Source organism: Diabrotica virgifera, chromosome 10 (assembly GCF_917563875.1).
Source record: "Diabrotica virgifera virgifera chromosome 10, PGI_DIABVI_V3a".
Taxonomy (NCBI): Eukaryota; Metazoa; Arthropoda; class Insecta; order Coleoptera; family Chrysomelidae; genus Diabrotica; species Diabrotica virgifera.
The window spans coordinates 120,899,199-120,923,583 of NC_065452.1; the positions used below are offsets into that span (position 1 = coordinate 120,899,199).

General features: G+C 33.5%; 1 protein-coding gene across 1 annotated transcript in view; it reads right to left on the reverse strand.

Moving 5' to 3' along the window:
* LOC126878579 (acetylcholine receptor subunit alpha-type acr-16-like) overlaps positions 1 to 24,385 on the reverse strand; it is a 126,577-nt gene that overhangs the window by 83,161 nt on the left and 19,031 nt on the right. Inside the window, exon 2 of the mRNA XM_050641377.1 lies at positions 2,026 to 2,417. Coding sequence (XP_050497334.1) covers positions 2,026 to 2,277 — 252 coding nt within the window. The 5' untranslated portion in view covers positions 2,278 to 2,417. The remainder of the gene's footprint in view (positions 1 to 2,025; positions 2,418 to 24,385) is intronic.

The window sequence follows — 24,385 nt, forward strand, 5'->3', positions numbered from 1 at the left end:
GTATTTAGAAACACCTTGTGTATTATTATGAATTTGTATCGAAACTTATTTCGAATACTTGTAAACGTAAACATATTTTATTTTTTGCATAAAATCGGCACATCGTCTGAAAAAAAGGGAAGTTACATGTTTTGTTGAAAATTGAAGGGGAATTCGAAAATGATTTTTAATTTAAAATATCTCAGTAGCGTACTTTTTCTTATTTAAACAAATTTAGGCCATTACCCGTATGCGCGCCAATGGTGAATAAAAGATTGTTAGTTGTATGTCAAAAAATGCGCAATTACTACCTCTTAAAACCCACCAAATTTTATTACAATGTAGCCAGTAGTTTATTTAAAACACGTTTGCCAAATGCTGATATGTGCACTTAGATCCGTAAATTTTTTGCATTTTGCAAAATTAACAGAAAATTAAACTCAAAACTAAATATGATATTTCTTAAACTGTGATTTTATGGACGTCGTTGAAATTTGAATTTGCTCTCCTGAAAAGTAGCAAAAATGGACATATCAGCTTTTGGCAAACAACCACTCAATTATTATTATAAATAGTACAGTATAGTCTTTCGAACAGGCCCCCTCTGTCCAGTTTACCCAGACATAGACAATTAAAATAATCATCAGGACAGCGGCAGGATCGGAATAAATATAAATAAGAGAGTTTGCATTGTAGCCATTATCATTCATTATATTATATATATATATATATATATATATATATATATATATATATATATATATATATATATATATATATATATATATATATATATATATATATATATATATATATATATATATATATATATATATATATATATATATATAGTCTTTTGAGTCCCTTTTACTTTTCAGTGTCGGGACTGGCACATCCTTTCACGTGTGTACAAATGTTGACCATTGTCTCTTATTGTATGCTAATCGGCTTGCTTCTGCTATTGTTTTCCCCTTCCTTTGGATGATTTTAGCGACTACTGTATCCCAATCTTCTCTAGGTCTTCCTCTACTTCTTTTCTTTTGTATCCTGGCTTCCCATATTTTCTTCACCGGTATGTTGTCTTTCATTCTTTTCATGTGTCCCCACCAACTTAGTTGTTTTTCTTCAATATACTCAAGTACAGATTTCGTCTTAAGATCTGTGCGTATATCTGTGTTTCTTATTCTGTCTCTCATTGTCACTCCTCTAACTCTTCGTAAATACTTCGTTTCTAGGGCTTGTATCTTGCTTCTTAGTTTTCTAGTTAGTATCCATGATTCACAGCCGTATGTAAGCACTGGTCTATATATGGTGTTGAATACAGTTAGTGTGGTTTTTCTTGTGATTTCCTTTTTGTTTAAGAAGCTATTTTTTATTGCATGAAATAGTTTTGATGTTTAACTTATCCTCTCTTCAACATCTTTGTCCTGCTTTCCATTATTTTCGATTGTAACGCCCAAGTATTGGAAATGGTTTACTTGTTCCATTGCCTCCTCATTAATTTGCATATTTATTACGACTGGTTCTTGCGAGATATGATATATCTTAAACTGTGATTTTATGGACGTCGTTTAAATTTGAATTTGCTCTCCTGAAAAGTAGCAAAAATGGACATATCAGCTTTTGGCAAACGACCACTCAATTATTATTATAAATAGTACAGTATATTCTTTCGAACAGGGGGCCTGTTCGAAACATGTCCAGTTTAACCAGACATAGACAATTAAAATAATCATCAGGACAGCGGCAGGATCGAAATAAATATAAATAAGAGAGTTTGCATTGTAGCCATTATCATTCATTATTACTATCTTAATTGCGCTCTAAACATTGTCGGGTATAATTTGTAAATAATTTATATGTTTTGGTCTAACTAGTAAATGTAAACAAGTTAAAATAAATAAACTAAGTAAATTAAGTATTAAAATTCTTTATAATTTGGAAGGATTAAAGTCAATAATAAATTTAGTAAAATCGTAACAGTATTCTAAATAATATTTAAGTAAATTTTTTTGTGATTCATGATATAAAGGCATTAAAACTTACCCACTGTGACATCTCATGAGTATCAGCGTTTCGGTGATGGTAGTTGAGAATAAGGATGGTAGAAACGACAGAGGATGCTACCATAAACATAATGCAATTAAAATATGTCCCAAGCAATGGTACGGCATCCGACGTAGCAGGCATAGTTTCAGCCACCATGTTCAAAAATACTGTAAGAGAGAGAAGAATAGTCACTCCGAGTGAGAGCTTTTCTCCCGAATCCGGAGGCAAAGTAAAACCAAGAACTGCCATGGATGCTATTAAAACGCAAGGTACTATAAGGTTGAAGAAGTAGTAGAGTGTGCGCCTTCGGATCAGAATGAAGAATGTTATGTCGATATATGGCTCGGGGCAACATTTGTAGTAGATTTCGTTTCTTTTTCCTGGTACCCCTGAAACAAAACCATCAGATTAGATCTTCGTATCATGATAAGCAGCGAAATAAAGTATATAAAATGGACAATATAGTATCTATGTAAGAATAAATAAGTATATTTTTTAAAATAAATGCAGTTTATGTTTCCTTTCCATTCAGAGGATATTCATCATCCCTAGACAGCTGTTTCTGTCTCTTAGACGTCTTCAGTAGCGCTCCGTGAACACCTCTGAACCAAAAGGAAAATAAACTGCGGATTTAAGTGGAATTTCATAAATTGTAAAAGTTAGAGATAAAGGATGTTACCAGAAAGTGGTTACAAGAAAGGTTTCAGATTTAAATCATTATTTCGACGGTTAAACTGCAAAACCTCGTAAGACGATTTTTGGTCCATTATTACTTTTATACTTTGTTGGTTTATACTTATACATATCTTTTAAACTACGAAAGCTTGTAAGTCAATATTTAAATTTAATGGTACTAGCGACATCTACAAAAACCTCATAAGTAAGATTTTAAGTTACAAAACCTCGTATTTTGCATTTTTATGAGACAAAACCCCGTAAGTTTAATGATAGTTTAAGATTTTAAGTAACAAAACCTCGGAAGTCGCTCTTTGACAAAAAAAATTAAAGAATTTTACTTAATGGTAATAAACTGCGTACATCTTTAATCCAGGCCCGTAATGAGACTTTTAAATATTACATCTCCAACCTAACACCTAATGACCATTCATTATGGCAAGCGGCTTAAACCTTTTAGCCGCTTAAATCTTAATAATGATGATAAGGAGTATAATGCTCTATTAGCGGCAGCTATCCGTCTTGAGACTTTTTTTTTCTATGTGGTTGTCATCTGTGATTACCGCCCCAAGATATTCAAACTCTTCTATTACTTCAAAATTGTGGTCTTTAATAGTTATGTTCTGTAACTCTTGGTTTGGATTTTTCGTTACTATTATGTATTTTATCTTCTCTTCATTTAAGACCAGACTACCTGTTTCCTCTTCGAGTTGTGAAAACATCTCTTTCATGCATCTTGTAGAATGAGCGACTGCATGTAGATGAGGGGTCACCAATTAGATTCCCTGAGGGTCCGTTTCGAAAACCTATGACACTTCCGGGGTCCGGATTTAATGCTACCTGTGTCTGTTTGTTCTAATTCGATTTCTTTGCGGATTCTTGTTAAAAATTATCCCCTATAAACAAATCAGAAGGGTGCCTAGCAAAATTTTTGGGCCGAAGTTATTTAACAATTTTTTGTAACAAAACCAAAACGTCACCTTTTTTGCCCACGAAAATGTCTTTTTAGCATTTTTGGGTCATCCTAAACAAAAAAGATCCTTTCAATTTTCTCAAAAATTGATAGATTTTGAATTTTAACCGATTTAAAATCTGAAAAATGCGAAAAGTTTCATTTTCAAAGCTTGTACACTCATGTGTAAATTATTATTTTTGCGGTTGTCAAGTTCCTAAAATGAAGTTTAATCATTCAATTTCAAGATTCTGATGAGTAATCGGGGCTTATTTCAATTTAGACCGTTGTTTTATTGGCTTATTTAATTAGTACGTTGAAAATAATTAAATTAATAAATAAATAAATGATAAAAAACTATGTTAGTAATAAATTATAAAATTTTATTTAATGTCCAGTATTTGTTGGGAATTTTTCGCATAAGTACCTACGTATAATATGTATAAAAGCGACAGAGACGCACCACAAAGTGCGACGCGCGACGGCTTAAAGTCGACAATTACAATTAATAACAATTAAAAAACAACGGTCTATATTGAAATAAGCCCCGACTACGCATATGAATCTTGAAATTAAATGTATAAACTTCAATTTAGGTACGTGGCAACCTGAAATCTAATAATTTACATAATGAGTTTTCAAGCCTCGAAAATGCGTATTTTCGCATTTTTCAGATTTTAAATCGCTTAGAATTCGAAAACTTTTGAGAAAAATGACAAGAGACCTTTTTTGTTTAAAAGTACCTAAAACAACTAGAAATACATTTTTCTATCCAAAAAGATAATTTTGAATTTGTTTAAAAAAATTGTTCTTTCCTTGGGCCCCTTCTGATTTGTTTAAAGGGGACATTTTAAAAAAACCGAACAAGAAAATTTTTCATTCAAGAGCGGCCCCACAACATAATATATGGAAAGGAAAACTAATAATATCTGATTGTTTTTTGGCCACTGTTTGAAGTGAGTTTAGTGTAACTGTTATCGCGAGTTAGCGCTGAGATCTATACCGATTTTTAATAAAGTTCATTCTTGGTAAAGCGGCTTCGCACACATAAGTTGAGCCAAACATAGTACGCAATTTCATCACCAAACATTTTAAAAATTGCTACACCTTTTATTCTGAATTTAATGTCGGTCCGCACAAAGCTAGCCCACGGTCCGGATGCGGACCGCGGTCCGCTAATTGTTAACCCCTGATCTAGATCATCAGCAAAGGCCAACAACAGTTTTGATCCTCTATTCGCAAATTCCTGTCAGCTCAGACGATGTTTTACTTATTGCATATTTTAAGGCCAAATTGAATAGCAACGGTGAATAGTGGTATCCTTGTCTAAGCCCTGATGTTATACTGAATGGACTAAATGACTAAATGTCCTAGGAGTATGATTTATAAATATAAATGGTAGCTTTTAGTCTTCTGTATTGATTTGAAAACCAAGAAATTTTAAGAAATACCTACTTTGATTAAAAAATACATTTTCATAAATTATTGTCGACTTGAAGTACATATCTAATTCAAAAAATAAAATATTCCTATATTTGAACTAATAAATAAACTTTTGATCCAATAAGTGTCTGTCGTCAACCACTAGATACTAAATTTATTTCGAAAGATCCTTCTCTTTTTTGTCTTTTCCACTCTCGATCTAACAATGTTAAACCATCCATCCCAGGAAGAAACTTTACAACTCAATTGAAAGAGAATTCTCGGGAATGAATTTTGTGATAATTTTAAAACTACTATCCTTCGGCTATCGAGTTAAAGTTGGTAACATTTTTTAAATCACAGCTTGTGAAATCATTTGCTGTTTTTTTCTTTATAATAGAAAAATTGGCTGGATGTCTTCAGATTCTTGGTTTCCATGACGACATGAGTGGATAAAGATGCATTCTCAAAGTGAGTTAATTAAATTTTTTATTTTGTTTTTTATGCCACTATGTGAGATCTTAAAAAGTAGATAATTTTCGGCTACTTGTTCCTTTTGTTAATTATATTAAAAAGAAACAGCAAAATTTTTTGAACACCTTTATCCACTAACGTTCAACTCAAAATCGTATATGTTTCGTCATGAATAAAGAAGAAAAGTAGCTTTTAACTCAAATTTATTTTATACTCTAAGAAAGGAAGCCGAAAAGGCAATTGAAAAATCGCAAAATTACTGGCCGGTCTATTTTTTAACTGCAATATATGGGGGAATTTAATAGAAAAGGCGTAGGTACCATCTTGTGAGTATCGAAATTGGTGTATTTTCACACAATATAGTCGAGGTCACAGGACAGCCAATTCATATAAACGAAGAACAGACCAAAAAATCAATATCCTTATTAAAAAACGGCCGCGCCCCAGGGCCGAAAGGAATACTTGCAGAACTACTTAAAAATGGTACTGACAAATTAGCCAAAATAAAAACAACATTAATGAACAGATTTTTAAATGGAGAACCGGTACCACAGACATGGAAAGAAGGATGGATAACATCTATACATAAGAAAGGTAGTAAACAAGATCCAAATAACTACAGAGGTATTACCGTAACTAGTACACTAAGTCGATTGTACGAAAGAATTCTAAAAGATCTAATATGTGAAGAGTACCATCCATAGGAATCAGAGGAACAAAGCGGCTTTAGGGCAGGTAGATCCACAATAGACAACATTTTTTGTATAACTCAAGTAATAGAAAAAAGACTGTCAAGAGGCCAAGAGTTGCATTTACTCATGGTAGATCTAACGAAGGCATATGACACGGTCCCCATTAATAGACTTTGGGAACTACTAGAAAAGACCAGCATAAATGTATCTATTATACAAACACTCAAAGAACTATAAAGAAACTCGGCATCCAAAATTAAAAGCGGAAATAAAATATCAAAAGGTTTCCTGGTCACTAAAGGTCTAAGGCAAGGATGCTGTATATCGCCAATATTATTCAATACATATATTGATGAAACCCTTAGACAATGGAAGAAGAAGTGCAATGGAATGGGACTACCGATAGGAGATACGATACTCTACACGCTGCACTATGCAGTTGACCAAATTGTAATTGCACAGGACAAGGAAGATCTTGAATATATGGCAAGGAAACTAATAGAGGAATAAACGTAGGACGGGAAGAAACGGAGAACCTGAACCTGGAACAGGAGACAATTACAATCTGCAATGAATACATATATCTGGGAATAAAACTAACTAGTACACGACGAAACGAAGAAAATATCAAGTAAAGGATAGTAAAAGGAAAACAGGTGATAGGAGCCTTGAATTCGGTACTGTGGCAAAAAATATAAGAACAGAAAACAAAAAACGAATTTACAACACAATATTAAAACCAGTGTTAACCTAGGAAGCTAAAGTATGGCAATTAACCAACAAGTACAAAGATAAATTACTAGCCACTGAGATGGATTTTTGGAGAAGGTCAGCAAGAAGATCTAGTCTAGAACACATAAGAATCGACGACATTAGAAAGCAAATGGGAATAGAAAGAACAACCATAGATGATATCTAAAGACAACAGCTAGTTTGGTACGGACACGTAAGACGAATGGATGAAAGGAGAATCCCCAAAAAAGTGTTGAAAAAGAATTGACCCCCACAGAAAAATGAAAACGAGGTAGACCAGCAACTACATGGATAAAAGGCATCTCCAAGGCGATGTCTGAAAGAAATCTAAGAGAGGAAGACTGCCACAATAGAAAGGAGTGGCGATTAGGAACGGAAAGGCGTAGAATGCTATAAAACCGATATAATATAATATACATTCATTCATTCGTTAAGCATTGCAATCCCTAGGGATTATAACTAACTCCATGGCGTTGAAAATCCTATTCTTAGGTGAGGTGGATTATTCCTCTGTCATTTATAGCTTGCTGTGTGTCTTTGCTACTGTCGTGACTCTTTTCCATTTCTTCCTGTCCTTGCACTGAACTTTCCAGTCTTTCACTGATGTCCAGTCCTAGGTATATGTCCTATCTATTCTAAGCGAAAATTTTTATGTATCTGACTATATTTTCTCTGGCAGTTTCTGTTTTTATTTGATCCAGAGTTGGACACCATCTTCAGATAGCTATTTCTGCATCCCATGCGTCCTCGGTGGAGCTATGCAATGACTTCACATTTGAGATGCAAAACAGCGACATCTCTTGTAAAATGAGGAGGACGAAAAGCCCTAGATACACAGTTTACTACAATTAAAACAATTAAAATATCTGAAATAAAAATAATAAACAATATTTTAAATCGAAGATTTTTCGTTAAGAAACTGATTTCTGGCTGCATTCCGTATCTCTGGCTTTACAATCTATATAAGCACAAAGACGACGAATATAGAAGAAAGCAAATAAAGGACACGGTCACCTATTTGCATTCTTTTCGTCTGGGAAAAGGACCGAAAGACAGTTTCTGGTACTTAAATCTGAGTAAAGATGAAAAAGGAAAAGGCAGTTTCTGCTTTTATTTGATCCAGAGTTGGACCAGCATTTCCAGACAGCTATTTCTGCTTCTTATATATTTTCTCTCTTCAATTTTTCTTTAATTTCGGCATTTGTTTTCATTCTGGTTTCTCCCTCTCTTGTTACATTGTGACCCAGTATTGTTCTCATTATTCTTCTTTAAAATTTCAGAAGGCTATTTTCTTCTTTCTTGTTAATCGTCGTTGTTCCCATCCCATACGTAATATAGGTTCATCTTCGTTCTCTTACTTAGAGTCTTGCTTTCCAAATTTCTATTCACTCTATATGTTTTTTTTGCCTTTCAGAATTCTTTCCTTTGTTCTCTCTTTTCCGGTTTTCCCTATTGTTACTCCCAAGTAGCTAAATGTGGATACAGTTTCAAATTTATGGTTCTGTGTTATTAGATATTTCTGGGTTGTTGTGTTGTCGTTCTCTATTGTCATGTATTTTGTTTTGTGCTGGTTTATTGGAAATTCAATCACTTGGTTTGAGAGAGGGGGAGATCGCCTCCATCGCCCCTCCCTGGATCCGCCACTGAATTCACCTGGTTGCACACCTTTGTTTACATTGATCTCCTTAGAAGTTGTTCCGTCGAAACTGATCATTGCTGTGGTGTTCTTTAGGCTCACTGGTAGCATATGTCTTAGTTTTTCTGATATTCCAATATTCCCTTTCGTCCGATTGATTATGTCAAAAGCGCTTTTGAAATCTGTGAATATTACGTGCATTTCTCTGTTGTATTATATCGATTTATAAATTATTTGCTCCAGTGTATGTATGGAATTAATTGTCGATCTTCCCGGTCTAAAACCGTTTTGTTATTCTCCTAATATTTGCATTCGTTCAGCGCATAATTTAAGTGTCATGTTTAGTATGCTTGCTAGCATTTTATATGAGGTGTTTAATAAAGTTATTTCTCTGTAATTCTCGCACACTTCCGGAACAAATATTACAGTGACATTAAATCTAACGAGATGGCCCAACAAAGAAGAAAATAACAAAGAGGGAAAGACCGAAGTGTACAGTAATCACATTTGTATATTTTAAATCAAATAAACGCTGTTCTCATTTGGCATTCGTTAACCATCTTTTACGAAAAGGAAGTTAGTTGTCTGTTAATCTCAGCAAATGCATGGTAGCTGAATAGGTGTAGATAACTGAAGGTAATCCAATATTGCCCCTATTTCTGAACTGAAAAACGAGAACTCGTACAACTCCATTTTAAACTGTTTTCAGTGGCATGAGATAAAAATAGAGGATACCACCTATATATTACAGCAATCCTTCCATTCCAATACTATTTTATAAGTTCCCTTTTGTTATGAGAATTGATTTCTAGCCTTTAGTGGCCGATATAATTGGAGTTTATTACCTATCACAAATCTGCTAGTAGAAAACATTTCCAAACTGATTTTCGCGCTCCCTTTTAAATGAAATATCTCACGGTTATCATGTTTACTACACTATACTGAGAATAGCATATTCCACCGAACGGTCGTTAATTAATGAACTTTGATGTAACAAAAGCACAGTGAATCTGATCCAATTATAAATTTTCATAAGTCAAAAATGGTTTAAAATAATGTTTATGGTATTACCCGGCATTGGGATGTAGAAAAAAATTTCATATCTTTGATAAACGAGACAGTCGGCATAGAAGTGAATGGATGTTTAATTAATAACATTAGGTATGCATACGAGACAGTCCTAATAACAGACAACTTGGAAGACTTAGAAAGAATAATGAACAAAATATTAAAATATAGTGGAGACTATGGACTCAACCTTAACATCAAAAAAACCAAATTTATGAAAATTAGCAAGAACAACAATACAAACGAAATGTTAACGGTAGTCGGCCAGCAAATTGAGAGAGTAAAAAATATATTTACTTGGGAACGATGATCACAAAAAATAACGATTATACTGCAGAAATAATAAGAGTCAGAATTGAAAAAGCGCGTGCCACTTTCGTGAAAATGAAAATGAGTTTATGCAGCAAAGATCTGACATTAATAATAATAATAAATGTCTAAACGGAAGGTTCAATACTGGACATTCAGGAGATTAGCAAGAACAACAATACAAACGAAATATTAACGGAAGGCGGCCAGCAAATTGAGAGAGTAGAAAATATACTTATTGGGAACGATAATCACAAAAAATAACGATTATACTGCAGAAATAATAAGAGTCAGAATTGAAAGAGCACGTGCCACTTTCGTGAAAATGAAAACGATTTTATGCAGCAAAGATCTGACATTAATAATAATATATAATAAATGTCTAAACGGAAGGTTCATTACTGGTCATTAAGGAGCAGCTTATACCAACCAGAAATTACCTGAAATATATCGTCAAAGACCGTCAGGTTCAAAACGACAAATGCCGATATGGATATCAAGCCCAAGAAACCATCCAACATATTACCGGAGGCTGCCAGGCATTTGCTGCAACTGAATACAAGGAACGGCATGACTCAGTTGGAAAGATCCTTCATCAAGAGAGAGCTATCAAACTGGGTCTTCTCCAAACGGACCATCTGTGTGTGTGTGTGTGTGTGATGAGAGTGGATGGCATTAGAGCATGTCTATTTGCCACAGAATTTTTTAATTTAAAATTGGTTGTATTTTCTAGGTATAATTACTTTTTCATATATCTATCTTAGCTTCTAAGATAAATTTAATTAAAATATCGTAAATTCCTTTGTCTTGTTGTGCTAATAGAGTAGTGATACCAATCGGTAGACTTGTAAGTTTTTTTAGTTCTTGATACAGCGTATCTGTATATGCAGTATATTTTTGACACTCCAGGAAAATAGGGTCTAGGACGTTTCATCGCCGCCGTTTCGATGCCGATGCCGGCCGATTCATCGCCAGTCAATTAATCGCTATCTGATATATTTCCGAATTTTCGACAGTTACAATTATTAGTTATTTTTAGTATTAATTAGGAGTTCTAGGAATTGCGAGATATGACGGCGATGAAATGGACTGGCGATGAACCGGCGGCATCGAAACGGCCGGCGATGAACCGGCGGCATCGAAACGTCCCATTCCGAGGAAAATATGATTTATATCGGCTACCGGATTTTCCGGACAATGTGTACAATGCGGAGAGTCCAAGATACCTATCCGAAACAAATGGGCTGGAAAACGTCCATGATTCAATTTTAAACGCGATAATATAGACGAATGTCGCCTATTATAATTCCAAGTGTTAATGTGTGGAATCATTTTTGGTAATACTAGGTGAATTTTAAAATAATGACTTTCAGAATTGGATGAAGATTTTCTGTAATGAGCCTCCCATCTATCCCTAATATCTTGCTTATACAAATTAATAATATCTAATGAGTTATAAATATTTAAGCTCAATTCTGTATTCAATGTCTTTTTGGCTGCAAGATCAACGACTTCATTTCCAGATATCCCTGAGTGACCCCTTACCCAAACTAGTGTAACTCCTGTACCACGCTCTTGCAGTTTAAATATACTATTTCTTATAGATAATATAAGATTATTTTTATAGTGTTTTATTGGGGAACTATTAATTGCCTGCAATACTGAAAGAGAGTCACTTACAATTATCACAGATGAAGTTACATTAGCCTCGCACCAATCTAGAGCTTTCCATATGGCTATCGCTTCTGCACTAAAAACTGTTAAATAATATGGAACTTTAAATTCCTCAACATGATTGGTGTCTGAAACGAGAAATGCACAGCCTGTTTTATTTTTATTTTTTTATCCATCCGTATATATGACTGTTTTATTTTCTCCTAGATTACCAAGTACAGATTTGAACAATAATTTTGTGAGATTTGAATTATCCGGATAGTTTGGTATGATAATGGTTGGTTTAAGTATTAAAGCTTCAAAGTTTGTTTCGTACAATGGATAGTTATTTAGGGTATATATGAGTTTTTTATGCTTTTCTGTATAAATAAAAGCATCAGCAAGTGGAGAAGAATTTTTAATTCTCCAATATTTGTTTATAAAACTCTGAACTGCTACATCTGTGATTTTCTTGACCATAAATGTACTAAACGTCCTGTATTTTATAATTTGTTTGTTCGCTAAATATTGTCTACGAAAACACAAGGGCGGTTCTTGTGCTTCAGCAAGACGGACCATCTCCCATATTATCAACACGTTCATGAGAGTATGCTTGAGAATGACAACTATAAGCTATACTGGGACCGCACTGTGCTCACAGACCAAACAGTGGCACATAATAGACCAGATCTCGAATTAGTCAATAAGTTAACGAGACAAACAACACTCATTGATGTGGCGATTCCTAACAAAAATAATCTACGTACTAAATTTACTGAAAAGATTGTCAAGTACAGAGATCTGGAAATTCAAATACGGAGACAATGGAGAATGCAAAGTACCCAGACAATACCGATTATTAAGTCTACCTACTGTAGTCATTCGGAAAACCCTAATCGAAAGCATAAAAAAGCTGGGTCTCAATGAACATCTTTATAAGATCATGCAAAAAGCTGTACTACTCGCGACGGCCAGAAGTATACGAAAATTTTTGGGAGGTACACCTGCATACCAAGTCACCTAGGGCTCGATAACATGGAAAGAGTCCCACCAGAGCTCAATCCTTTTGATACCGTAGGTATCTGGGATGAGTCAATTTCTCTTTAGAGGGAGTGTGAGCCGTATGGCTAAATCTGGATAATAATGTCTTTATAAATATTTACAAATTATAAAATAAGGATAATAAGGGTCCTCAGAATAAGACTAATTAAATGTTTTGCACACAGTTGGCTTTACTATGGAGTTGAATCATGGACATTAAAACGAAATGCAATACATCAACTTAACTCGTTTGAAATGTGGACATTTAGAAGTGTGTGTGTGAAGGATTTCATGTATAGATAGAGTCACGGATATAGAAGTGTTAAGAAGAATAGGCAGAGAGAGGGAAATTGAAAACACACTAAAAGAAAGGAAATTGCAATATATCGGACATGTGATGAGAGGCGAAATATATAACATCTTGAGACTCATAATTCAAGGAAAAATAGACAGTAGGACAAGGGTTTCCTGATTGAAGAACCTGAAAGAATGGTTTGAATTGCATCTCAAGGCAACTGTTCAGAGCAGCTGCCCCGAAGGTCAGAATAGCCATGATGATTGTCAACCTTCGTCGCGGAGATGGCACTTAAAGAAAGACATATAACTCTAAAATAAATAAAAATAAAGTAAGTTATCAATCGAAGTAGCACAGAAAACGACAATAAATATCGTTCCCATACCACCAGATTGACAAAAGGTGGAATTAAATTCTCTCATCTTAATTTCCTCGGCATCCTGTGTGATTTATAAATTTTGAAAATCTCAGGAGGTGTAACCAAAGAAAGTATTCCACCTGTTGTCAATCTGGTGGTATGGGAACGATATTTATTGTCGTTTTATGTGCTACTTCGATTGATTACTTACTTTGTATTTCGGTAGATGGCTCTAGTTCATCCGTGACATTTCTTTCTTTGAAATTCGGAAAGGCCCAAATTATGATGCCTGGGCAAATCGGAGAGAAGAGGATATGGGACTACTGATGAGGGGGAAAAGACCTCCGAAACCGGTATAGACTCTTCCTGCACTCTCCGATTTAACCAGAGTATTATGCAGCATTCAGAATTTTCGAAATTGAAAATGTTTATACATTTTTAAATAAAAATAACTTTATAAAAAGCACCACTTGGAGTCAGATAAAAAATTCATATCAAATAATTTTCTTAACATTTAAAAACAACAGTTTGATCTCCAACCACCTCCTAAAGATACATCTCAAATGAGGAAATAAGAAGAAGAGTAGTAAGGATTTACAATACGGTAAATAAAAAAAAATCCAAACAGCTTTTACAGTAGAGACTGTAGGACCCCCGTAGATATTTAAATTTTTGTGTTCTACGACGTTCTTCATGTTCTACTGCTAAAGTTATCCAGTTTTAATAAATACAGCGTGGGTGTATACTAAATTTTGGAGAATATCGACAGGTCCCTCCACCATTTTCTCGGAGGATATTTAAATTAACAAGAATAAAGCAAGAAAATGTTAATTAGGCCACGAGATAAAATTTATCCCCATATACTCGTGTTTTTATTTATATTTCAAAAAGTATTAATATTCCAACTCACGGATATTTAATTTAGGGTTTGTAAAAACTGAAAATGTTTTATCCAGCCGCACCGCACGCTAATCCCTTGGATGATAATTAAATTGATAAGAGTCAGTTAATGAACTTCCTAAGTCTAGTGGATTCTAAAATTATGAATATATTTGTTTGTGTTTACGAAAAATGTCGTTGAGCTTTAAAAAATGTAATTGAGTTTCAGCTTATAGCTGGCTGTTTATACCTGGTGCATTATGCAGAAATGAATCTCTTATTCGGAGTGGCTTCCAGGTAAATTTAATTAAAAATTTTACACCATCAAAAAGTTGTTAGCAAATATGGAACATTACTTCGCGTCCGTGGTCAGTTAGTTAACAGTCCCGGATTAAGAATCTTGAGGCCTACCTAGACAACTCTAGCTATGAGGCCCCTTAAGCCCTCTATGCCTTCTCCCTCCAAAACAACCCCTCGGTTTACCCCTCCATCTCCATCCTCCATTTGCAGTTTTAAGTGCAATCTCTTTTCTCTCTAATGATTTACTGACAGCGTTGATCCGTTTTAAAATGTTGCCAAAAATGCCAAAACTCATTCATTACGAATGTTTCTTTTTTGACATTTCTTTCAACAAACACTTAGGCCCGATACTTTAAGTCTCGATTAACAGCCGGTTAGTTACCCGAGGTTTAATCGGGACCTCTTTAGGGTCTCTTGCGTTGTAATAAATGCAATTACAAGTATCATTATAATTATAAATAAGTATAATAATAATTATAATTGCATTTATTATAACGCAAGAGACCCTAAAGAGGTCCCGATTAAACCCCGGTTAACTAACCGGCTGTTAATCGAGACATAAAGTACCGGGCCTTAGTCTATTGAACTATTTCATCCGCTTGATTAATGTTTTTACGAGAATGCACAGCACAGCAAATTTAAAGACGTTGTAACCTTTAGACAAAGCTCTTGTTACGTCAGCCTTTGCACTTCATCTAAGGTGGGTAGAGGCTGAAGAAAGTTGTACACGGACTGAACAAACCCAAAATACGTTATTGTTCCAGCTGCAACAAAACTTTCAGCAGCACTTACTCCAACTAAATTATTTTAAACGAGTGTGCGGCACAAGGAATGTAAATTGCAAGTTTGTTAATCTTGATAAATGAGCCTGGATACCATTATATTTGGCTGACATGTTTTTTGAATGATTGTCCCCTCATGTCGTTTACATCAATGCAACAGTCGTTTTAAACGATTAAAACAGCAAAATAAAAATTTTCTCCTGTCTGGCTACTTATGGGTATGTCTATGAGAAAACCCTCATACACTTTACCATCAGTCGGATTTCCATATCTTAATAAATAGTCAACTGGTCAATATGAGACAAATCTAAAATTGAATCGACACTTAAGGAGTAGTATTTGGCTTCCTTATTTTCTTTAACAAATTTATTCAAAACGTGTTTCCCCATTACCTCTATTATCTCTTCCCAGATCTTTGGAGATAAGTAAGAAGGCTTTCCAGCACCTTTATTGCCATACTTAGCTAAATGGGAGCTTAAAGAGGATCGTATTCTGCAAGTACATAGCTCTAAAATGCCTAAGTAGTTCCCATTATTTTGTGAACGAAGGATGTCTGTATCACTTCTAAACGATAATCCGCGAGAAGATAGAAACTTAGTCACAGAGACTATTCTTTTCAGAACTAAATTCAATTTCCAAAGAGCTGTCAATTCGACCATTAAGGTGCTGCCTGTCGATGAGTGTTCATCAAACGTTCACCATGTTCGCCAAAAAGTATACATGGAGAGCAGTAAACATTTCCATTTGAATAAGAGTACGTTAGCCAATCTCTTTTAATTTTTGTTACACTGATATATTTTCGAAAAACCATAGTGTTTAAAAATCTTGTAATGCCCTCAATATTTTTTTGATGCTGAGAAACTTCCATCAAGAATGATACATTCTGAAGAACCTAAAATTTCCATATTTCTTCAGTTAGGTATTCCACCTATGTTGTTTCCGAATTCTGAGCCCAATTTACCTTTAACTTCAATTTCTAACTTAGTTTCGGTTTCTGTTTTTTTTTTAACTGAAATATAACTGTCATTGTATGTTTTTTCATCTTCTTCAGTTACGGAAGCTATGTTTCCCTTAGCTATTTCTATTTCATCACGTGCATTTTCATTGGTTGCAGCTTCACTAGCTGTGGATTTCCGTGGGATACCAAGTCTATAGTATTGCGCGATATTTGAATTTTTCCGTATATATCGTCCCTGCCATTTACATCTATCGAATGTGAAAAATGTTACTTTTCAGGAGAGCAACATAACTGTTTTTTAGAGACTTCTGCTGTCTATTTTTAGCCCGATCAAAGAACAATCTGACCCCAAAAAAAATAAAGGAATGATGAAAATTTGGGAATAGGTAGTTGAAATTGTCTATTATTATATAAGAAACAGTTTACAATTCTACATCCCCTCCATTTTACAAAAATGGAGGGGAATACCCCCTCTCGAAAGTGAAAAATATACATTCAAAATAAGACAGGAATTGGATAAAATGACTGATTTTAAACAACTTTCGTTCTATAGAGTTTTTTTGCTAAGTCAATACTTTTCGAGTTATTTGCGAGTGAATATGTTCACTTTTAACAAAAAAACAAGTTTTTGGACAGTTTTTCGGACATAACTCGAAAATTAAATATTTTATCGAAAAAAATATTCTTAGAAAAAATATAGCTTATAAAAAATTGAAAAAAAATGGTGTATGCATGAGGTCTGTAGACCCACTAGAAACAGAGTTGTAGCTAATGAAAAGTAGGTTCTTCTTCGTCAAATTCCAAATCGAATATTTCAATGTGAAATAACCCAAAAACGGAGCACTTTTCGGGAAAAATTCATTTCAACTTTTTAAAGTGTTTAATAAAAAGTTTATTTTTGTTTTTAAAAAAACTTCTAACATTAAAATTAAGTGAGTTACGCTCAAAATATTGTTGGTCCCTTTTATTTTTTTATAAAAAAAATCGCAAAGTTACTTGACAAGTTACTTTCTTCTTCTTTAAGTACCGTGCCCAAATTTTTAGGCGTGGGTAGCTTCCATAACAATTTGCCGATATCGTTCTCGATCTTGTGCGGCATGTAACAATTGATCTGCTGATTAGCCAGTCCATTGACGAAGGTTTCGGAGCCATGAATATTTCTTTCGACCAATTCCTCTTTTTACGTCGATCTTTCCATTGAGTATTAACTGCAGCATCCTGTATCTGCTACCTCTCATTATATGCCCCAGATATTCAAGTTTTCTCTTTTTTATCATCTTCATTAAGTCACCTTCGCCTTGACCTACTCTGTTTAAGACTTCTCTGTTTGAAATGCGTTGAACCCAAGATATTCTGAGCATTCTACGATACGACCACATCTCAAAGGCTTCTAATTTGTTCATCATGTTAACCTTCATGATCCATGTTTCACATCCATATAGTAATACAGGATACACATAACATTTTAGGAACTTGATTCTTAGTTAGTTACTTTGGTTATGTATTATTTATATGATCTGTAAGTTTCATCGATTCAAAGCGCTTATTTTTGAAAAAGCTGTAGTTAAAATGGCTTGAACGAGTTACTAATCACGAGTTTAGGCAAATTTTAAACAGCCATAGCATAAACAACTTTTGTTTAACAAGAAAACAAAAAATTAAAAATATTCAGAAAAGTAAAGACGAACATTTTATTACTCTTTGAGATTTTTGGTATTACTAATAATTTTTAAGTTATTTCCATAAAAAATTCCATTTTATTCAAAATTAAAAAAAAATGTTTTATTTTAAACCTATTTTTTTTTCCAAATGAGCACTTTAAACCAATGAAACTTATAGATAATATAAACAATAAGTAAAGTAACTTGTGAAGCGCTAACGATTAATTTTATTTAAGAAGCAAATTAGAGGGTGATATTCGCGATTTTTTTAGCAAAAAATAAAATTGACTAGCGTAACTATTTTGAGCGTAACTATCTTACTTTTAATGTTAGAAGTTTTTTTAAAAAACAAAAATAAACCTTTTTAAAAAGACTTTAAAAAAGTTGTAATGAATTTTCCCGAAAAGAGCTCCGTTTTTGAGTTATTTCAAATTGAAATATTCGATTTGGAATTTGACGAAGAAGAACCTACATTTCTTTAGCTACAACTCTGCTTCTACTGGGTCTACAGACCTCATTCATACAAGTACACCATTTTTTAAGTTTTTTATAAGCTATATTTTTGCTAAAAATATTTTTTTTGCTAAAATACTTACTTTTTGAGTTACCCTGCGAAAAACCGTCCAAAAACATATTTTTTGTGTGAAAAAATAACATATTCACTCGCAAATAACTCGAAAAGTATCTTAGAATTAGTCATTTATACAACTTCGGACTTATTTTGAACGTATGTTTTTTCACCCCAAGAAAATATTTTTCACCCCGTATATCCCAATTTTTGTAAAATGGATGTAGAATTGTAAACTTTTTCTTATAAATATAATAATAGACAATTTCAATTACCCACATGTTTTTGAGGAGGAAGTTTTGGCATTGAAAAAATCGTTCGTCGAAAAATTTTTGTTGGTTAATAACTTTTTCTAGTTGAAATTAATGTTTCTGTCGTTACTAATAATTTATTATTGATTTAAAGCATACGAAGCGAAATTTTACCTGGTGCATTTACTCAATTCGGGCTTGCTTGCAGGAATTATAAATAGATCATTAATGGCTTACGTCCGCCCTTGCTGCTCACTCTAATGGAATATGTTGTGAATCTGCCGAATTAGTTGCTCGATACATTGCCGAATAATTTGATAGGATTATTAACGATTGTCAGGAGCAAAAACAATGGAAGTTGGACTGCTGTGGCTATAAAACGGTTCTAAAGCTTTGAAGGGTATTCACAATAGGCAAAACAAGGAGTTCTTGCCCTCATACACGAAGATTATGGGACGTTGTTTTTCATATATTAAGTTAGCGTCACAAATTATCGACTTGAGTTGAAAAAAAAATCATCGTAAAGTTTTTTTATGCTTCAAAAGTCAAATAAGTCAGGAAATAAAATTCGAAATTATTTATCCTCTGAGATTTTTAAGTTGGAAAAATAAAGTAAAGCATAACCCACATAACAATTTCATGTTCTTAGTAGAATCATAGAACATACTTTTCAGAAAAAGTATATACTGAGAATATGCGTAATTACCATTGCGAATGTGCAGAGAAGATACTGAGTATATACTACATTACAGTACTTAAACGTTCTATGTATATTCTTAGAATGTACTACCGCACTTCTTTTCAGTATATACCAACAATGTACTTTTTAGAACATTCCAAGGAAGTGATATAAACCTTCTATGTATTTATATAGTTAGAATGTACTACCGCACGTCTTTGTTTGGGAAGAATATAATTATATTTTTAAGAATATTCTAAGAAAGTGCTATCAAGTGCTATATTACTTAGAAGTATGTTTTCAGCATCACCTAATCTCATCTTAGGTTCTACTGGTTCTACCAAATACCTATTATATTTGCATATTTTAATTGCAAATGAGAATGTAGTTAGTACCTACATTCTACAATGTTACTTAAAAAGTAAGTACATATTTATAAATTTTAGTTATTTATATAAATTATTATTTAGCTAAACTAAACTATGTATAAGTAACTAAAATTTATATACTTATATGTACTTACCTAGATAATTATTATTTAAGTAATATTGAGTTACCAAAATAGATTATATGTATTTTGAATCACCGCAAACAAAATAAAGAGATTATGTATGTTCTTTAGTCCTAGTACCTCTGATCCATTCAGGTAAGAAATGGTCAGAATAAGACGGGCAGACGGGGGATATACATTGTGGAATATAACAACATCGGTGGTTAGTGTTGCCAAACGGAGGGAAATTTCCCTTTTGCGGGAATTTTCAACATAAAAGGTGATAAAGGGAAAAAGTTAACTCAAAAGGGAATTCTTGTTCCAATCCAAATTGTAAAATATTAAGAAAAAATCAAAATATTTAAAAATAATTAAACATAGGTATCTTCTCAGATTTTGTAAACAGGAGGGAAGTTTTTTTATAAAAGTGGGAATTTTTAAGGTAAGTTGACCGAAAAAGCTTACTCGACGGTTGGCAACACCAAAGCCTTTGGTTGTGGGGTTTGGCACGTTTTGGTTCTGCGGAATGGCCCAATGGCCCATATTGAATTGAATGTACCTAAATTCAAATTCCAACGATGTAAAAATATTCATGATAAACTCGAAATGGTAAAGTCATTTCAATTATGAAAACGAATTTTTAATAGTATATAAACGTTAATACAATTAATGTTTAAACTGTTTTACCATATAACAATTTTGAAATGAAATTCGTCCAATACTACCAACATACATAACTTTTATTAATTATTCTAAAAAATAACGAAGTTGATAATCTGTAAGGCTAATATTATACTTCCTATACATACATATTATTTTTAGATATTTTAAAAGTATCTACTTATAATTATGTGTTAAGAATATTCGACAAAGGTATATTCTAAGAATAACCTTTTACGAATATTCCGAGATCCTACGTACACGAATGTACTCAGTATATTCGGTACGAGAATATACTTTGAAGTATATGCAAAGAACATGAAATTTAGAATGTTTTTAAGGTACATGCTATGCTTGTACTACGCATATACTAAAAAGAATATACTCCGACGAATTTTGGTAGTATATGCTTTGAACATGATGCGAACATCATTGTTATGTGGGAACAGAGTGGCGAAATATTCGACAAGGAAAATCTAAAATTGCATTTCACGTCGTGTCATTCACCATGATAATAATTTTAGCGAACTATTTCCTTTAATATCCACCAAAGGTGAATAAAGTATAAACTAAAAGAAAAGAAAAGATGGTTCAGATTTGATTACGGTACAAAGCCTCTACTATGTGCTTATACGTATTTCGGAATAGCCGTTTCCTTATCGGAGCACCTGGGTAGAGGCACTGAACTGCAATCAAATCCTTTCATCCTTTCCGAGTAATTATCAAAATAATTACCAGAGATGCTACTAGCACCATCTATGAATCAAAACTTAAATAAGTCAGGAAATAAAATTCGAAATTATTTATCTTCTGAGCTTTTTAAGTTGGAAAAATAAAGTAAAGTATAACAGAGTGGCGAAATACTCGACAAAGAAAATCTAAAATTGCATTTCACGTCCTGTCATTCACCTTTTTCCAACTTAAAAAGCTCACAGGATAAATAATTTAGAATTTTATTTCCTGATTTATTTGACTTTTCATTCGTAGATGGTGCTAGTAGCATCTCTGGTAATTATTTTGATAATTACCCGGAAAGGATGAAAGGATTTGATTGTAGTTCAGTGCCTCTACCCAGGTCACAGCATATAAAACGTAACAGCAGTGACACACTAGAAGGCGGGAAAAGTTCGCGCACTATTACTGCGCAGATCGTCGGCCATTTTTCGCGTAGTACCAGATAGAGTAGAAAATCGACAGTGTTGCCGATTTGTACATAATTTTCAGATTTACTTAACTTTTATGACATTCTGATATTAAATATTTTTAAGTAACATAATTTTATACGTATGCCTGTGGGAATTATGTCAATAATTGGGACATAACACAAAATATTGACGATGAATTGCAATTGTATTGTTAATCTTTTGCAGAAACTCCAGAAAATATTCAAAAAGAATCTCTCACGGGTAATAAAGTTAGTACAAAAACTGATACTGCAGCAATTCAGAAATAAAAAAAAATCACCTTTTCTTAGATATCGTTGTCTGACGACGTTTAAATGCGATCTGTGAGCAAATATTAAATTGCAAAAGTGAAGGAGTAAAATAATGTTACTCCTTTCAAACAGACAAAAAATGTTAAATTATTTTAATCACATAAAGTCTTTATTTTCACAAGATGAGGATGAGGAAATTTTATTTGAAAGCGTTCCAGATGTAGTTTTATTATAGTAATATATTACATATAATTTTGTTACAAGTATTTTTGAATTAACAAGTTGAATAAAATAACTTTTTTCTTAATGTATTTTTATTACCCTTAGAAACTACCAAGATCAAAAATTTTAACATAATTTTTGACAAAATCTGATCATTTTAGCAGTGGCTTAATATAATTTCATATAGTGATATCGGAAACACTGATGAACGAACACATCACATCACCACTAACAGCTTGTTTACATGGGCGGTTTGCCAACGTTTGACGCCGCGGTTTACCTGAAAAACCCAACCGCCGCGGTTCAAGTTTAACATAGAAACAAATGCAACCGCTCAACATCGTACACATGCAACCTTTCCGTCGTCAAATCGCGGCGGTTATAAGTTTACTAGGGAGGAATGAGACCGCCAGTCAATCGCTCTCATGTGTACGAACCGGGGCGGTTGGGCTTTTCAGGTAAACCGCGGCGTCAAACGTTGGCAAACCGCCCATGTAAACAAAGCGTAAGATGTACTATGCGTAAAATGGCGACTCTGTACTTTTCAACTTCAAAGACGGCATCGGGGAGTGTCCTTGCTGGTCTAGTTTATTATGCTCTGCCCAGGTGCTCCGATGAGGAAACGGCTATTCCGAAATACGTATAAGCACATTGTAGAGGCTCTGTACTGTTATCAAATCTGAACCATATTTTCTTTTCTTTTAGTTTTTTTATGTTGTTTATTTAACCCATCACGCCCAGAAATTTTTTTTGTTTTCGACAATGTTTATTAAAAATCGTAAAATGTAACAGTGTTCTGCACAAAACGTAAAAAGAAAATTGTTTGTAAATGAAATAATTATTCAGAAAAAAAAACTGTTCTCATATGGGACCACTAAGCGCGAATCCGATAGAAGTTCGTTAAGAGTTACTTGGTATGAAAATTGCGAAAGAGTCAATACAAAGGAACACATCATATTTGAAGCATAGTGTTCTCTCTCGGCTTAAAAATCCAATGCGTGCGAAACTTCTTCTTTGGTTTTCTGGTACAGAAACCCCAAAATGATTTAATCCCTCGTACCGGATATCTCCAATTCGAGAGTCACTTCTTGCAGCTGCGGAGGCTCTTCCTGGTGCTTTCGCTGGGATTTTATATCTCATTGGATACATTTGGATAATATTTCGTGTAAATTTCAATTGGCTAATGTTAAGACCATATTTTCTATACAAATTCCATGCATTTTTAATGTTCGCATCCGCTAGATACGTAAAAATAGGCATTAGGCAAATACCATTTTTTTGAAACGGATTTCAATTCGATAGCAAGATAAATCGCTATCCATCAAATCAGTACCACCTATATTATTATTGTACTTTGAAACAATATTTTTGGCCTTGGAACAACAATGTTTTTTTCTCCTGTCTTGAAAACCTTTTAACGGGTCTAGCTGCTGTAATCTAAAAAGTTCTGAAGGGCTTGAACCAGCATACTTTGAGTAATCAGACTCTAGAAAATCATACACTGTAGAAACCAAATCCCTTTCTTCGCAAAAATCTGCATTTTGCTGCAGCGTGAACATAATTATACCTCCATCAGTTGGCGCAGATGGAATTGTTCTGCTAGTACGAGGTGGATCTAAGTTGTTTCTTCTACGGTCGTGTCTTCAGCAGTGTCTTCGATTCTAGTATCATTCGAAAATACAATTTCCACGTTTAAAGAAAGCTGGTTACGATTTTGATTATCAATAAAACCCGCGTCATCTTAATCTGCCGAATCTTCGTCTGTCAAAATGTTAGTATCTGGAGATTATATGTATGTAAACGGCAGAAACATCATTATTACTTTCGTTTTCCGCAAAAGTTATATCGAAATGAACTGAAAAGTCTCAGATACAGAATCGATGCGCTCTTTTTCTTTTTCATATCTGTTTGGGAGTACCGCCTTAACTTTTAGCAGATGATGATCGGTGCCACATGATGGCCCTCTGGCTGCTTGCACATCTTGTATTTTAATTGTACTTCTCTGTCTTACAACGCTATAATCTATTATTTTCTATTAGATTCTATTTACTTTTATTATTTTTTTTAATTTATTTATTTTTTTTATTTAAGTTTATTCAGTTTTATTCATTTTTATTTACTTTTATTAAATTTTATGAAATTTT